Source organism: Rutilus rutilus, assembly GCF_951802725.1.
Source record: "Rutilus rutilus genome assembly, chromosome: 23".
NCBI lineage: Eukaryota > Metazoa > Chordata > Actinopteri > Cypriniformes > Leuciscidae > Rutilus > Rutilus rutilus.
Genome location: NC_140233.1, coordinates 5,725,562 through 5,744,394, shown reverse-complemented (window position 1 = coordinate 5,744,394; position 18,833 = coordinate 5,725,562). Strand labels below are relative to the sequence as shown.

General features: G+C 39.7%; 1 protein-coding gene across 12 annotated transcripts in view; it reads left to right on the top strand.

The window, feature by feature from the left end:
• Positions 1-262: 262 nt before the first annotated feature.
• myrf (myelin regulatory factor) overlaps positions 263-18,833 on the top strand; it is a 35,093-nt gene continuing 16,522 nt past the window's right edge. For 8 of the 12 annotated variants that reach the window (XM_084398020.1, XM_084398023.1, XM_084398027.1 and 5 more), the window contains exons 1-7: positions 512-797; positions 13,563-13,653; positions 14,526-14,807; positions 17,124-17,185; positions 17,507-17,729; positions 18,495-18,595; positions 18,707-18,821. In XM_084398020.1, coding sequence (XP_084254146.1) covers positions 749-797; positions 13,563-13,653; positions 14,526-14,807; positions 17,124-17,185; positions 17,507-17,729; positions 18,495-18,595; positions 18,707-18,821 — 923 coding nt within the window. In that variant the 5' untranslated portion in view covers positions 512-748. Of the gene's footprint in view, positions 798-6,854; positions 6,980-13,562; positions 13,654-14,525; positions 14,808-17,123; positions 17,186-17,506; positions 17,730-18,494; positions 18,596-18,706; positions 18,822-18,833 lie in introns of those variants that run through there. The other 4 variants (XM_084398028.1, XM_084398026.1, XM_084398018.1 and 1 more) reach the window with 3 other exon arrangements.

Genomic DNA, 18,833 nt, shown 5'->3' with positions numbered 1-18,833 from the left:
TATAGGCCTACTGTATGTCTCGTTTGTGTTTTGGAGTTGTCTTTTGCAGTACTTAAATCAATTGCAGTGGTTTATTTTAATAGAAAACCTGCCTCTGTAGTTGGCCCGAAAAGTCACTTTCACACGTAAAACAGCAAAATGCAATGGAAATCCTTGTTAAAACTATATTTTCAGGGGCATTTGTCTTTGCTCAAGTGCTCGCCCGTGGAGCGCGCGCGCGCACAGCGCAAGACGAGCGAGAGCGCGCAGAGAAGGACGTTGAGCGCGTACCACTGAAACTGCCTCGAGCGCTTGCCGGTGCGCGCAAAACCCGCTCACAGGATAATTTTTTATCGAATTAAAATACTTTCCAACTTCAAATGACCATTTTTTATTAAATAAGTCCGTAATGACGTATCGCAGTAACAAATAAACGATATAATCTGGGGGGAAAAACTGGAATATGCCTCCACCTGACATTCAAAGGTAAAATCTCCTCAGAAAAAGGATTTTTTTTTTTTTTTTTTTTTTTGACTTACGAAAGGAACTGAAACTGTTTTTAGATAACATTCATTAATTATCCAGAGGAGATATTGATAGTGAATTCGTTCCAGGAAGTTCCGAGGCGTGTTGTTATATAAAGATAATTGTGCGTCAAGTTGCTGAACAGGGATGATGAGAGTTTGAAGTGCACGCGACTCCCGCCGCTCCCGCGCGCCGGAGGATCGTCCGTTCACGTTCATGGAGTTTATAAGCGGGAGCCGCTAGGATGGATGCAGTGATTGATGAAACGGAGGCCTTACAGAGATTCTTCGAGGGTAAGACAGTTCATTGACCTGTTGATGTGACAGTTCAAAAGTAGTTCAAAATGATGTTGCTTGTCAGATCACTATTTCTTCCCTAATACAGTGATGGATCAGATGGTAATACCATGGTGCTCTTATTTTACACCATTACCATCACGTGTTTCCCCCCAGGTAACATGCAAACTTAAAGTCTGATTTAATAGCTTATATCCGAGTCAACCTGACTGCATTAAGTTACACCAATGAAAGTCATTTTAAGGGTCAGAACAAGCAATACTAATCAAAACATGGTATTGCCATGTTCAAGAACCTGCTATTGTCTATGTTCAACAAACCTTGATGATGTTTTATGTTTCTTCATGCTGGTGATACACCTGAAGTGATTCAGGAAAGAAATCACGGTAACACTTTATTTTACAGTGTCATTGTTACATGTTACATGTAGTTACTGTAGTAATAACAGTAAATTCCTAACCAAATCCTAAGTACATGTAGTTAATTAATATTACTCAGTACTTAAATATATAATTACACTGTAACAATGGCACCTTAAAATAAAGTGTGACCGAAATCACTCTAGTTAGTGATGATGATTGTCGTTGAATGTTCTACACTGATCTATTTCAGAGTAACATATCGTTTGTCATATTTCACTGATAATGTTTTTGACATGTTTCAGACATTGTGTGATTTAGGAGGATTAAATTTGTCAAGAGACATAAAAAGAGCCACTTGATGAGCCATCCCAGGGAGGAATGTTTTGGGAAGGGCAGAAAGGTGGAGAGGATTGAAGAGAGAGATGATGTACGGATGCAGGGAGCGAAGGATGAAATCCAGAGGAGAGAGGAGGAGGGGTTTGAGGAGAAACACTGGGAAGGACAGAGGAATGTGATAAATGGTGTGTTTGTAATGGTTAAGGCAGAGACAACGAGAATAAGAGAACTGAAGAGATAGATGGATTAATGAATAGATCGTTGAGCAAGAAAATAAGATGAAAACTGAAGAATGAATCAGATGTGATATCTTCTGATTTCTCCCAAAATAAGAATGAAAAGAAGAAATTACGTTTTGCTTAAAGAAAATGAAGTTTTTTTGCATTGTTTTCATGGCAGTTTAATACATATTAAGCACAATTTCCGACGATAATGCAAAAAAAACCAAAAAAAAACAAGAAATTACAAATATTATTTTAAAAGTAAAATTTGTAGTATTTGTCTGAGTTAAACATTAACATATTTTTATTATTATTATTTTAAATTACAATTATGAGAAGCAACTTTGCGAATAATGAGAATTACAAAAAATGCATCGCGGTAATGACAATTTGGGGAGAAAATGTGCTAAAGCTGTCATGAAAACAATGTAAAATCTGTGACGGTCCTAAAACAAAGATTTAGTTTATAACTTCACATCTAATTTCTCATTTTCGGGTAAAATGCGACCTGGATATATATTTTTGTGTGTTATTCAGTCTTTTAGCGACATCACTGCAAAGTGTTTTTCTTCACTCTTTTCTTATCGTAATCGTTTTTCTTCAGAAAGCTTTTAACTTCATTTGTCCCCTCAGAGTGGTCGTATTCGTTTCCCTGTCATTCTTGACAGATAAAAGCCGTCGTTTTTTTTTTTTTTTTTACGGCGGGTTCTAAGCCGAACTATTTATTTTGGAGGGATTTTCCAACCATAATTTGTGGCACATCATTAGGCGTGAGTGCGTGTTCTCGGAGCAGGTGTAACGGTTTGTATATATGACAGTGTTTCACTGTAAACACTGTTGACTTCTTTGGGCTCTGGAGTTCATGGCCGTCGAGAACTGCTCTTTAACGAGAATTTCACATGTTTACATTCTTCATTTGGGGAGTAAGGCAGAAGATGTTCTGACAGCCTTTTCCACACAAGTACTCAGAAATAGGGAAACAACAGTATACGTGTGTGATGTGAATTACACAATTTCACAGTTTTTGTTCAGGAGTCTGTTTATGGTTTGTGTTTTTGAGACCACTGTTGTGAATCGGGCGGTAGATTTAACTTGAATGAGATTCTGATTCATATCGGTTGAAGTTTTTCTATTATTTGACTGTGTGTATTGAATTGATTGCTGTTTTTGATTGTGCTCCACGTTCACGATTCCCAATGAATATGTGTGTTTGTTCTCTGTTTGTTTGTGTTTGTGTGTTTAGTGAAGCGGGGAGGGGGGGGCGTCTTAAATGAACATCCATTGTGGAGTACAGCAACACAAAGCACAAAAGAAAGAGGCAGATTGAGCTGTTTGTCTGATTTGACCCTCAGCTGTCCAAGAGGAACGTTTTATTGCTCAGAGGTCGCTCTATCGAAATTCAAACAATGTAATAGAGTTTCACTCAAATATCAAGTTGGTCTTGGATGTTTCTCAGACAATTCTTAGGAAAAAAAAAACAGAAATAGGCACTTTTCAGTTGTCATACAGTAAAAGAATAGCAGCTCAGATCTTTAAAGTCTTAGAATAATTCTATGAGAAATGTTTATATTGAAATATTAGACTTTTGATTGAGGTTTAGGGTGTGTTGTTCAGACTTGGCATGTTTGGTTGGATTAAAACGAACCCTGGTGCGATTGCTCTGTTAGTGCGGTTCATCTGAATAAGTGTGAACGCTGCCATTTGAACCAACTCTGGTGCGGTTCGACCGACATATGAACACAACAGGGACCAAAGACATGTAAACGAACCAAAAACAGGACATGATGTCACAAGATGCGACCCTAAAAAGGACAGAATGGATACCTGGATCCCTGTTTTTTCTCATCATAGTTGCGATGTTTTCCCATCACAGTTCAGTACAGGATCAGAACCGCGTCTCCTCACAGCAGATCTGTGTGTTAGTGTGTGTGACGGAGGGATTCCTGACGCTGTTTTGTCTCCTTTACACATTCAATAAGCTCTTCACGAGTTCTCAGCTGGTCAAGATGCCATCATATGTAGCAACGCATATACAACGAACACATTTATCGCAGAACACAGCATTGTTTTGGATGTTCGTAAGTTCCGTCGCAAAATATACGTTATAAAAGCTGACCAATCCCTATGCTTTTAGGTTTGGTATCTTTAGATTCGGTGTTAAAATGCCAATGTGAACGCTAAGCGGAACAGGACTAAATGTTGTTGTTTTTGTGCGGACCAAACGAACCAAGCAAACCGAACAACAAGTGTGAACACACCCTTTGATATCTTGGCAAATCTGAGCACAGTTTGAGACACTGTCTCACTTTCCTCAAGCTGGCGAATACATTTGAGAGGAATGGATTGACGTTCTCAAAGTAAACAAACTGCCCTGATAAACGCCTTCTGTGATTTCATCCTTCGCAAGGATTCGCTCGACGATTGAAGGTGTTGAAAGGAACTCTGGGAAACGGTTAATGGCTTCTATTCCTTTGGTTCTGAGATGAGGAGAGGATATTTTTCTAAACATATCTAGCACCGAAACCCCTTGTGGCATAAGAGCGCTCAGAAAGCGTTTTTAGCCTGATTGAGTGTAGCCATAAGCTGCTTATAGAGGGTACGCTTGCCCCCTCTCTCTAATGCACTGGATCATTCCTGGCATACCTACAAGACTGTTAAAAAACAGAATGAGGTGCGAGTAATGTTTCTTTCTCTCGCGCGTCTCTTTTTCGCTATCGCTGCCTCATTCCGACTCCATTAGTGTGACAGTGTGCAGACAGGGCGAGGGAGAGAGATAACAGACTTAGACACGCACACAGATGGATGCACACACACACACACTCATACATGCTGTGGGTGGGGTGAGATAAGGGCAGGGCACAGGTCATACACACACACACACACACACACACACACACACACACACACACACACATGCCAACATGCAAAAGCAGAAACACACATGTATCAGTTTCGGTAAACCAGCACACATTAAGCACTCAGGCACTGTGTATTACAGAGCTGATTGGTCGAAACGCCAGCGTAGGAGTTGATGTTTTGGACCGCAACCCATCCGCGAGGTCCTTAACACGAAACTCACCCCTTTGCCACCCAAGGTGAATTATTTGGGAAATTATATCAACTTAAAATTGTACAGTAACTGGGTTTCAGACATGCTTAATTTAAAGTCACCATGAAATCAAATCTGACAATTCTTGTTTTGTTTTTTGTCTTTAATCAAAATAGCTTCACCTCCCTCTAGTAGCAACATCGTTTCTATTCTCTGATGATGTGTTTACTGGCATGAAGGCGGGACAACCTGTCACTCACATGAGATCCACCAATAGCAAACCACAACCATCCAATCAATTCCCGATGGACAAAATCAAGCCCCGCCCCACATTTTTTCTCATTCGAGAAGCCGTTTCACTCGGATATACGTCACAATAGGGAAGAAAAGACCATCGCAACTTCTGTTTCATGTTAACTTTAAGGTTGAAATGTGTATTTTCTGCACCACTATCATCGCAAAATGAAATTGGGTTTAAAAAAAAAAATCTAATTTATTTAAATTAAAAAGAAGACAACTCCTATCTACGAGTCAAACAACTAAATCTCATTTGTGATTTTTTTTTCCTGTGGGATGTTCCTACAACAACATCAGTCATGCACTTCTTGACTTTTGTGAGAATATTCAGGCAGGTTAGGTCACATTTATCCCGATGTCAGCAAGTCACGGATCACTCTTGTGTGTGGGTACAGATGGTTCCTGGAGCTGATGTTTGATGGAGGGAATGGTTTGGCCGTTGCGCGTGGTCTCTCTCATGTAACAGTGTATTTGCTGTCACTGGAATGCATTGTGTTTGAGCAGCCAGGCCTGTAATATTCACATGCCAGTTCTATTACAACAAACCAAAAATTACACACTTTCCACATTTCAGGTGACCGTGATCCGATTCCCACATCCTTCGTTTTATTGGAACAACTCCCGTGTTTTTACGTTTTAGTAATTTTAGTACTTCAGTTTCAACATTTCTAGTTTTTTATCTAATATTTATATTTCTGTACTAAAAGTAATGAAAGTAACTTGCAGTTTAAGTGAGTCAGATGTTGATTCATTAACCTGACCTGACTCAGTTAGTTCATTCAGTGAAAGATTGATCAGATTGATTCAAACCAGTAACCCTCGAGTTTGGCTGTGTCCGAAATTGCATACTCTCTTGAGTAGGTACTTATTTTGAATAAGTAAAAAGTCATTATCATGTGTGACCTACCAACATCAGTTGCGTCGCTTCACCTCCATTCACAAATCCTCTCCCGTGGCCTCATGGGATAGTAAAGTGTCCATCATATACGCACTTCAGAATCTCACCGGAAGTAGTAGGTCATCCGGGTACTTTTTGCCTTGAGCACTGAGAATTCGGACATACAACTTTTGTCACATAATGTTTTTCGCCTACTATATGGTTGGGAAGGGAAGATTTCGGATGAATGAATCATCAAAAGAATCAGTTCATAAGAGTCATTTGCTCATGAATCAGATTACACTGGTCATGTTGTTGTTGTTTTTGTGTGGCGCTCTCAAGGACAACTCACTAGAAAAAAATATATATTGTCATCATTATATATAAAATCTTGTTTCTTTTTCCATGGCGCTGGAGGTTCATTCTGCCACTGACACCAGCGCTAATAACAAATGCAGATCTTTTCATTTGCTGAAAATGGGACATTTAAACTCTGATCTGATCGGACCACACCAGATAATCTGGCTAGTGACTCGGCATGTTAGTGGGGATTAAACTGGGGCACTGGGGTTAAAATTGGGCCAAGATGTTGACAATGTTGATGCGTGTGGGACTGTTAACGTGTTACACCCCTCCGAAAATGTATCATGCCTTATTGTTACCCGACTTTTGCGTGTTTCCTTCCTCTGCTGACTGTATGAAGGCATTCACTGCTCTTTTACCTCTCTCTCGCTCTCTCTCTCTGGTGTTCGTGAAGTGTAGGTAAGCAGCTCAGGTCGGCCGGTGCATTCAGTGCTGGTGGGCGACTAGAACTGTGTGTGGTGGCCTGGTACAGCTCTGTCTCATGACTGAGACCTAATCCTGCATTACAACACACACACACACATTCACGTAACCCTGTACCCGCCAGCTGAGCTCCGAGATGGAAAGGTGTATGTTGTTTGGAAGGATATGAGAGACGTACTGGGTCATATACACACAGCTTCAGTTTTGTAGGTTGTGTCTATCCTAAAACAAAATGCTGTGGCTTCGAGCAGGTACCGTCTCTCTTTTTCTCTCTTCGTCCTTCCCCTGTGTGTCTCTCACCTTATTTATCTGGTAGTAAACTTCTCTTGTCTTTTCTTATTACCGGTACTCACATTGCCAGAACTTGTTCAGTAGCCTTTATGTATGTGTGCATGCATATGTGTGTATTCCTGTGTGAACACATGGAAATCAATGTAAAGTATGTTCTGTATTCATACAGAGACGATTAGTGTTGTTTGCTAAATGAACAAACTCCTAACCCTTTAGCATGTATCTCGCTCTTCATTATTTGCACTAAAGACATGAATGATTGCTGTTACTTTTCTGAGTGATTTGACTAACAGACGTAAGATGTTTTGAAGGAGGAACCCAAACCATTTAATATCAAAGAGATGTGGGGGTGGGATCCTTTAAGCCAGTGAGCAGCCACCTAGCAATGGTTAAAAACACTCAAAACTCATTGGCGGTTGGCCTACAAATTGACATCACGGGTTAAACAGCTTGATTTGCTGAAACACTCCAGTAAAATGTCCAATAAAAACCTTATTTTTGTTTGATTGACAATATCTATGTGTGTTTTGTCTGACGCTGATTGCGATTTTACAGTTCTCTCATCACATCAATGATTGTTTAACTAAGAGAAATGTTTTTCTGTCTACCTGTGTGGATACTCAAATGAATGCTGTATTGATCACGGTGTGTGTGTTTTTGTCTTTTTAAGGAACCCAGGGGATTCTGGGTAGTGTTTACCATTTGATAATGTTGTGGACTTCGCTCTATCATACTTTACTCTGGTGTGAATTAGAGCTTAATGATTAACATGCGTAAGAACTCGCATACAATGATCGGTTTCACATAGAAAATAATCGGGAGATGTAGAGAAACAGGGCATGTGTATGCGTTGGTTGCAGAGGGAGGTAAAGAGAGATAGAGGGAGAGAGAGATATGGAGACAGGGAGGAGGGGAAGTATGACGTATTGTTGATTGTGATTAATGAGCTCTCCAGGGAGAGTTTCTGATTTGGCCCCTTCAGTGATGGAAAATGCTTTAGTTCAGAATTATCAGTTCTTCATGCTAAATACTTCTTGATCAGCCAATATATATGTATTGAGATTAGTTGATTTAGTGGTGTTCACTAGGGGTGTAACGATACCCTCATGTCACGATTCGATACATATCACGATACTGAACTCACGATACGATATTATTGCGATACTCCAAGACATATGGTAAAAGGTTACTGACTAGATATATTTAAAATAATGTAGGCCACTTTTACTGGTGACATAAGACATTTGGCATTATCAGGACTAGGGCTGCACGATTTGGGGAAAATGTCATATTGCGATAATAGAGGTCAATATTGCGATTGCGATATAATAAACAAATGGTTTCATGAGTCAACTTGCTTGGTTCTCAAGGAAAATAAATGCACACACCGATTAGTGATAATCTGCCTAAAGAAAAAAGTTCTTTAGTCAAGAGCAGTGAGTGTTTTTCTCTGTTCCCTTTGTTCTTTGATTAACTTTAGCGACAGATATAATTAGTGGCTACTGTGTACTGTCCCTTTAAGACCAGCCGCTGCTGACAGACGCAGATCTCACACGTGCCTCATTCTCTCACGAGTCACAACTCTTCACGTTCATCATAAGACTACTCTTATGTTATGAAGATACTCGACAAAAAGACATTTTGGCATAATTGTGTGTGTTATTGTTCGTTCAAGCTCGAAAGAGAACTGTATTCTGGCATGCTGTTTTGTGCGCACGCACGATATTAGCGCGAGTCTTTCTGTGTGACAGTCAGCGCGTTCATTTTGGCATACATGTGTGTTGTTCGTTCTACCGCGAAAGAGAACTTGATACTGGCGCGCGTCTATCTGTGGGTCGTGTGTGTGAGTGTGTGTGTGTCTGTGTGTCAGGAGGACATTCACTGACAGCGCGTTCTTTTTTGTCGGGATCATGTAACACTAGCCAAAGGATGCCAACAATTAACAGATGCTGCGTTAATAGCGCTAATTTGTTTGAAAATCGCAGCATTTTGCGTCATATAATCGCGTAGGCTTGACATCGCGATTGCGATACGATTAATCGTGCAGCACTAATCAGGACACAAATATTCCCCCATTGCATTATTATACATTATATTCAACATTATATGTAGTAGTGTTGTCACGATACCAAAATTATTGTTTCGATACCGATACCAAGTCAAGAATTGCGATTTCGATACTTTTTCGATACTTTTCCTGAAAAGGGAGAAACACTCTCAAATATCATCGCTGTGCTTTATTTTAAAACCGGGACAACATTCTAATCATATAACACACTAATAAATGAACATATGAACAGCAGATATATTAAACATTTGAACAAAATATGAAATACAAAAATATAAAAAATAAATTAGAGCAATGACATTCAAGGTAAAAAAATAATAAATTTAGCAGCGTTATCTCAGTTATCATAAGAAACAAAAGAGTTACCGGTAATAACTTTATCTTGATTCTGAACTTTGAATAAAAATATGAACAGCGATTATATTAAACAATGTTTAATATTGGTAATGATAAGCCTCATTGGTGATATATTTGACATATGGGGATAGAGTTGTGGAAGGCCTATACTTCATGTTAAACATAAATATATAGCAGCAAAGACAACGTCGGCAGTGTTGACGGCAAAATAGGCTACAGAATATTTCATTCTGTATTGAGAGGTGCAGTATTTGAAAATCGATTATATTTTTTCATATAGCTGCATTTATGTCAAAACCTAGAGACTTTCAAACATCAAAATGTCATTTATTAATATGTATCCGTGTCAAAATGACATAGAAACATCTTTTCCTCTTCTATTTCTATTCTATCTTCCAACACGCTTGCGGGTCGCGTGAAAAATAGGCGTCGGCTCTATTTCTAGCATGCACGCGTTTTCCGCGCGGCTCGGGCTCAGTTTATACTGTAACGCACGCGTGTGCTAGCTCTAACCTGTTAACAAGGGAGCTGAAATAAAAACGGCCACGCATCCAGTGTGTCGCCAGCCTTACAAATCTGAAACGCGGTCATTCTTAGAAGTATCGATACTAATACATTTAGGAATCGTGACGTTTTTAATTTCCGAGAATCGCGATACTTTTGAAGTATCGGTGCACCGTGCAACACTAATATGTAGTAGTTTAATGTAGTACTGACACTAAAACTCTGTAAACTTGAATTTTTTTCTCACACAGTAGTTTTCATTTTGGGTGAATTATACACAATACAGATTGTCACTATCTACGATACATATTGATGCATTTTTGTATACACGATATTAGTGCTGCTCGATTAATCGTATCGCAATCGCGATGTCAAGCCTACGCGATTATATGACGCAAAATGCTGCGATTTTATATTAAATAAACAAATTAGCGCTGTTAACGCAATTAACGCAGCATCTGTTCATTTTTGGCATCCTTTGGCTATAGTGTTACATGATCCCGCTCTAATTCATGCAAATGCTTTTAAACCACTCATGCGCGATAAGACAAAAAAGAACGCGCTGTCAGTGAATGTCCTCCTGACACACACACACACACGACCCACAGATAGACGCGCGCCAGTATCAAGTTCTCTTTCGCGGTAGAACGAACAACACACATGTATGCCAAAATGAATGCGCTGCCTGTGAATGTCCTGACTGTGACACACAGAAAGACTCGCGCTAATATCATGCGTGCGCACAAAACAGCATGCCAGAATACAGTTCTCTTTCGAGCTTGAACGAACAATAACACACACAATTATGCCAAAATGTCTTTTTGTCGAGTATCTTCATAACATAAGAGTAGTCTTATGATGAACGTGAAGAGTTGTGACTCGTGAGAGAATGAGGCGCGTGTGAGATCCGCGTCCCTGTCAGCAGCGGCTGGTCTTAAAGGGACAGTACACAGTAGCCACTAGAGATGCGCGGATGGGCTATTATTTCATCCGCAACCGCATCACAAAAATCATCATCCGTCCGCCATCCAGCCGCACCAACGTTTTTGACCAATTTTCAAAACCGCACCCGCCCGCCATCCGTTGATTTGTGTATACATATATTTTTCATTTGATTGGTTCAACCGCCCGCCACCCGCCCGAATTTAATTAAAATATTATTTTTCGTCACGTCATCCGCCCAATCCGCGGTTTATCCGCGGAGTCCGCGGCTTTAACCGCCAACCGCGCATCTCTAGTAGCCACTAATTATATCTGTCGCTAAAGTTAATCAAAGAACAAAGGGAACAGAGAAAAACACTCACTGCTCTTGACTAAAGAACTTTTTTCTTTAGGCAGATTATCACTAATGTGTGTGTGCATTTATTTTCCTTGAGAACCAAGCAAGTTGACTCATGAAACCATTTGTTTATTATATCGCAATCGCAATATTGACCTCTATTATCGCAATATGACATCGTGCAGCCCTACACGATTTAAAACGAGCATTTGAATACACTGAACACACGTCAACACATATTCAGTGGGGAAAATATTTGTGAGCTTGTGATTTTAATTGAACGTGACGATTATTTCACAGTGTAACGGAAAATAATGCCAAGACGACATGTTTTTTTGTAATCTTCACATGTGCACGCATACACATACAGACGTTCGATATGACTCACATTTCCGAACATCATGTTTCCGAACAACAGCGGTTGTGTGTTCGTTAAAATCATCTCGTTCTCTCTTTTTCAACATGGCTCTCTCCCTCCTCTCCCCCACTCTCGTTCCCGTCAGTCAATCTCGCAGCCGTTATCAGCGCTGGCCTGGCAGATTTACAGCAGGAGGATGGAAACATCTGGATCTTATTTTGTAAAATCATCCCTCTCCGTTCCTATTTGCCCTGCTGGCACACTCATAAAACTGTCCGAGCGGAGACCCCAATCGCAGCACCTCGAAACATTACATCAGTGTTGTTTTTTTACCCTCTAGAGCAGCAGTTTCATTACTCAGTACAGTTTTTGACTTTATTCTGTCAAGCACATTCGAGATTACTCAAGTGGTTTATGGTTAGTGATTGCTTTGATCCCTGAGGTGTCCCATCAGGTGTCAAACCTGTCCATGATGTTCTTGGTCACAATGAAAAGTTGTTGGAAACCACTTTGGGATATTTTGAGAGTCTGGATTGTGTTGGTTTTTAAGTGTGATGTTCTGTTTGGGTCAGGACATCCACGGAGGCGAGATGTGATCCCTCTCAGGCTGTGGGAGGCTGATGGACCAGAGAGTTTTCCCAACACTAACACAGGAATTCTTCACATTCCGGCTTCGTTCGTGGCCTAATCTATCAAAGAGAGAGAGAGAGAGAGAGAGAGATCAGGGGTTTAGTGGGGGACTCTTCATACTCGACTATACCTCCACCTGACCCCTCATTCTCTCCATCCTTTTCTTTGAGCAGTTCTTTATTTGTTGTTGAAACTTGCACTTCAGTGACTGAATGCATGGACATTAACTTTATTTTTAAACATCAAGATTTTAGGTTATAATTTATATGATTGTATAAGGGAAAGCATATATATTATGTGGTGTAACTTGTCACCGTTTCTTTTAGGTTTTTTTAATCACCTCAGCCTTTTTGCAGTGGTGTGACAAATCAGAACTCACATTTATTTGTAATTTTTTCTGGCCGACTTTTTTTCAAAGGAATTACAACTTTATTTATTTGTTTGTTTATTGTTATTATTTTAATGTTTTATTTTGCAAAAAAAAATTTTTTTTACATTTATATTGGCCCTAAGGAAAAAATAACTTTATTTTATTTCATTATTTTATGTATTTGCAAGTTATTTTATTCTTTAATTAATTTTAAAATACATTAAATACATTTTAAAACAAAATTAATAATATAAAAAATTATTATATGATTTTTTTTTTAAGTTAAATAACATTCATATGGGTTCATAATATTACGTTTATATTGATTTTTACGTTTTTTAACCCAAGAACATGCACTTACTTTTTTGATGAACTAACACTGGTAAATTGCATAAAGAGAAACATAGATTGTGTAAGAAAAAAAACGCTTTATTAGGCTTAAGTGAGCAGGGTCAGTCGGCCTGGGTCAGAGTGACGTTTTGCAGGTGTTGCAAACAGAGTGATTGCAGACGGGTCATGTGGTGCAGATTTGGAGAGATTTGGTAAAGAAGTGCAGAAGGGGGGCATATGAGAGCGGCAAGGATTGGAAAAGAGAGAAAAGCTACTTTGTGGATGAAGACTTAAAGAAAATTATTTTCTTTGAAAGTGTGAAAGTGAAAAAGCTAGGCTTTTTACAGCTCATGTTGTGTCTATAACCTGCAAGACATTTTATGTTTTCATTGACCTCATCTGTGATCCCCAGTTTGAACATATGTCATCAATCTGGGTATTAAACAAGCAAACAAATGATCAGAAGTGTTGCAACAAGCCACATGAATCATGAAACCGTCAGAGTCAGAATAAGAGATGTTGTGAAACTGTTATTTTATCACTGTAGAAACGGTGCGTAGGAACACGATACTCATCCTCCTCTCTCACTCTCTTCTACCTTTCTCTCTCTCTCTCTCTCTCTCTCTCTCCCTCTATTACCCTTGCAGGTCATGATATTAACAGCTCTTTGGAGCCAACAAACATTGACACCAGTATCCTGGAGGAATACATCAGCAAAGAGGACGACAGCACTGACATGTAAGAGACATGAGTTTCTATGTGTAATCTGGAGACTGTTGGATTGTGAGACATAAGGCCCTATTTTAAAGATCTAAGCGCATGGTCTGAAGCGCACGTGCAAGTGCATTTAGGGCATGTCCGAATCCACTTTTGCTAGTTTAACGGCAGGAAAAATGGTCTAAAAGGCTTGTCCCTATTCTCTTAATGAGTAATGGGTGTGTTTTGGGCATAACGTGATATAAATCAACCAGAGTCTCATCTCCCATTCCCTTTAAAAGCCAGTTGCGCTCGCCCCCATGGCGGATTCGCTATTTACATGACGGAATTTGCAAGCGGAAAGACTGAACGCGTCTCCAGAGAGGAAGCAGACCATCTACGGGACAAGCCGGATTCACCATATCTTTATGTACACAATATTAATCTTTTACATTTGAATCCTTTTATTTTTTATATTTGGCATGTTTGTGTGCTGCTGCGCGTCGATGTGTGTGTAATAAACAGAGTGTACGCGCGTTGCTGCACATTACTAACGCGCTCTTTAAATAACAAAAAAAATATTGCGCCATGGACTTTAGACCAGGTTTAAGTTGGTCAATGGTTCAGTCTATTTCTGTTGCCTCAAAATAGCAACACGCCAACAATGCGCCAGAACACACCTCGTTTTCAGACCAGCAGCCCATGGGCGCAAATGCTATTTAAACAATGTGGCGCAGGACGTGAAAATGATAACTGCGTCGGGCTGAAACTAGCAAAGTACACTTGCGTCTCGCTTGGCGCTGCATTGCGCCGGGTGTGTGATAGGGCCCCAAATTTGTTATGATGATGTACTTATTTTGATAATAATGAGTCACGTTGGCCATCAGCTGGTGATTTGGGATTTCTTCCTCTAGTTGTTTCACAGAGGTCCACAGCGCCCCAGGACCCCAGTATCTCTCGCCCCAGGCCGGGGCATCCTCTTCAGGGGGGTTAGGGTGTGGCGTCAGCCCCCCCATCCCCCTGCGCCAGGGCACCGTCCCGTCTCTGTCCCAGTCCTGCCAGAACCCCTATCCACCTCCACCACCGCTGGGCCACCTCAGACACAACTACCCCTGCCTGGGGCAACAGCAGAGCCAGACACCCCAACACCAACAGCCACACGTCAAACCGGACCACCACGGACAGTACGCACCCGGGTAAGAGAAAGACAGAACAGAGAGGAGCAAAAATGACATAAATATGATCAGTGGTGGACGAAGTACACAAATCAAGTGCTTGAGTAAAAGTACACATACCCTAATAAAACATTAGCCTGGTTCTACCAGACTCTCGTACATTTCATTTGTACAGAGAGTCTGGCCTCTCTCCATTGACAAGCGTTAACTTCCTTGTAGGAGGGTACTCTGTTGAAGTTTAAAACTATTGGATCTGCCCAGAGTCACTCTGGATCTGCCATAACCAATCGCTAACCTTTGTTTGTGACGTAACCCTACAACTCAAACTAGCGCACGACCTTAACGTCATCGTTCTCAGGCACTCCCTCTGTTCGCTGATTGGACCGCCAAAAAAATGATCTGAGAAATACCAAAGAATACACCACAATCCCAGACGTAATACTGAAGGGAAATAAAATTGAGCGGAAGTACGCAGGAGGGCGGAGCCAGGCTAATAAAACATTACTTCACTTAGAGTTTTAAAGGAATAACTGCCTTAAAAATGTTAATTCTGTCATCATTTACTCGCCCTCAAGTTGTTGCAAACCTGTATGAATTTCTTTCTTCTGCTGAACATACCCGAAGATATTTTGAAGAATGTTGGTTACCAGACAGTTGATGGACCCCATACAGGTTTGAAACAACTTTAGGGCAAGTAAATGATGACAGAATTTTAATTTTTAAGTGAGTTATTCCTGTAAGTACTCCTTTCCAACTTTACTTGAGTAAAAGTACTTGATTTTTACTTAAATATACGATCAATGAATGCTTATTTTGTATATACTTTACATTGATTTTATATTATATATTTTATAGAATCCTATTGCTCAAAATTTAAATTATGAATTATTATGAATTGTCAGTAGCCAGCACTACTAGTCAGTATTAGTATTAGTGAATGCAGTGTGTGTGTGTGTGTGTTGACAAATAATAAAAACACGTCACATAGGGCTAAATGTTAACATTTTAAAAAGAACGCTATGCAAACATACTATTTTTATATCATTTGAAACTGTGGGGAAGAATCCAAATGCAACAATTTGCATTATTTTAATGTTATGTGTGTGTGTGTGTGTGTGTTTTTTGAGACCGTGTTTTTTTGTGTGTGATATGGACAAGCCCGCATTCAAGCATTACAGCTCACCCTTTTACAGTTTACAAACAACTGAAAGTCGTGACCTAAATATGATTTTCATGTACAATAATAAATCCTAAAATTCGTCATTTATAACTTATGTCACGCGCACACTCAAACTCCGAAACTCTTCCAGTTCTTGGCTCATTTTGAGTCAGACTTGTGAATCACCTGGAGACTCGCTCTGAACGGATCACTGAATCAGTGAGTTGTTGACTCGAGAACAGTCCAATCCGCAAATGAATCGTTCGGTGCGATTTGCCAACTGATTTAACAGGTTCATTGAAAAGAATCAGCTCGTTCATGAATCAGACACTGCTATTGCGTCTCGGAGCGCCTGGCGATTTCTTCAGTTTAAAATAACAACTAACGATATGTTTTTATGAAATGTAGTAAAGTATTGAAGTAAAAGTAAAAGTTTCTCATAATAAAAAATACTCCAGTAAAGTACAATTACTTGAAAAATGTACTTAAGTAAAGTAAGTAAAAACACTTTGTTGCTGTCCACCACTGAATATGACAAATATTAACTTAACAAAGTGATTTGTATGTGAACGTACAATTTTTTGTAAAAGCGTCCAGCCCTAAATCTGCGTCAGGCTCGTAAAAACCCAAAGTATTCTTAGTTTCTTACTAAAGGCTGAGTAAGACAGACGTAGGAGTGAACTGGGAATAAGCGCTGAGACATTAGATGAATGGGTCAGGCCTGATATCCTGTGAGGAATTGTGCAATCAGTAAAGCTCTTTTATAATGTTGCCCAAAAGGAGGCATCAGTTATGTCGTTAGTGAGCTTTTTGATGGGTTTCCAATTAAAATAAGAACTGATTCACTACAGTGCTTGAATGTTTAGTGGCGCATCCCTTTTAATTGTTCAACTTCAGCGTGTGTATCGTCCTGCCCCCGTTTGAATGATTCCTCAAATCGTGTGTCTTGAGGAGAGGTGTGCTGTTATGCTGCTAGTGATCAGATGCACCATTTTCACTTGCTGGACTATAAAACAGGTGAATAAAATCCCACAGACATGCATTAAAGAGGTGAGGACGATTTTTTTCAGGCAAGACAAGACAAAAAAAACGTGCAACCTCCCAAAACTCACTCATGTTGTTGTGTATTTAATGTGTTTAATGTACATAGATAGTATTTAATGTTATTATTTTTGCAGAACGCTACCCGAGTCCCCTCCAGACTCCAGCTCAGAGCCGTATTCACCCCAGCAAGCCAACGGTAAGTTCAATCCACCTGAATGATTTAATGTTAATCGAACCATTTCAGTGCAGGGAGATGCAGCAGTGTTAAATTAGCAAGATTGCAAGTTATTAAAGGTTCAAAAAACATTAACACAAAGTTGTTTAGTTATTCTTTTAGTTTTAAATATAATGTCGATAAATGTGGACATAAAAACAATTATTTAACACAGCTAACTGCTGGATTTTGTTACTATTGATTTTTACTATTGGCATGGTGCCGAGGGTGATGAATGAGAACTTGCTTTTTAAAAGGAAATATAAAAAAATGTGGTGTCTGCTTTTTATTTTTCCTTCCCAGATTCGCACATGCTCAGGACAATGACGCCCGAAAACATGTGTCACATGACCAGTCCTCCACCTCTCCCCACACACCCCCTCTATCCCAGCATGCACCGGGATATGTACCTTAAGCCAGAGCCCATGATCTCGCAGTATCCGATTGGTCCAACCAGCGGCGGGGGCGGAGACATTCAGCAGAGTCAGATGCTACATCAGCTCCTGCAACATCCACAAGGACCAGAGTAAGAAAGAGAGAATCTGAGAGATTGATCTTTTATAGATCAGGGGACTTAAATGATTATGACCGAAATTATTGACCCGAAGGACCCTCTTTTAAGAAATGTAAACATTTTAATACATTTTAAATATATTATTTTACAACAATTCTGCGTGATGATATTCCAAGTTATTGAAATGAATAAAAACAAAAAATATTTATTTTATTTCACATTCAGCAGTACTGTTACAATCTCAGAAATAATTGTCTTATTTAGCATTTTAATTTAGATTTAGATTATTTCAATAAATTAATGTAAATATGCTTTTAAGTCATTAACTGAGCCCCAGCCCGCTGGTTTTATTTAATTTAATTAAATTTATTTATTTATTTTCAGTAGTGTCACATTCAGTGTTTTTTAGTTTTTTTTAGCATTGTAATTTAGATTAATTTATAGTTAGATTATTTAAATATATTAGTTATAATTAATTAATTAAAATACTTTTAAGTCATCCTGCGGCCCACTTGAAATTTTGCCCCGAACCCCTGGTTGAGAACCCCTTCGGTAGAGATAGAGATGCACCAGTGTCACCAGTAGCTGCTTTCCTGTAGCATTGGCGCTTGCAACGCCAAGGTCATGGGTTCGATTCCCGGGGGAAAGCAAGAACTGATAAGAATGTAAATGTGTACCTTGAAATGCAATGTAAGTCGCTTAGGATAAAAGCGTCTGATAAATGTAAATGTGTCAAAATTATCCACATCAACAAATGCATGCTTTGTGATTCTCCAGTGGGATTCCTGTACATCCCGCAAAGAAGAGAAAACATTCAGACTCTCCCAACGGCACTCTCAACTCCCAGATACTCACGGGCATCATCAAGCAAGAGCCAGGTACACACACACACACACACACACACACACACACACACACACACACACACGTATACAAGCACAGTTACATTTTCAGCACTATATGATATTTGTGCATTCGTGCCTTCACAGGTTTGATGCAGGATGCAGAAAACTCATACCTGGATCCAAACTATCAGTGCATAAAGTGGCAGGCGCACCAGCAGAACAAATGGACTATGTTATACGACTCCAATGGAAAAGAACTGTGGGTGCTGCT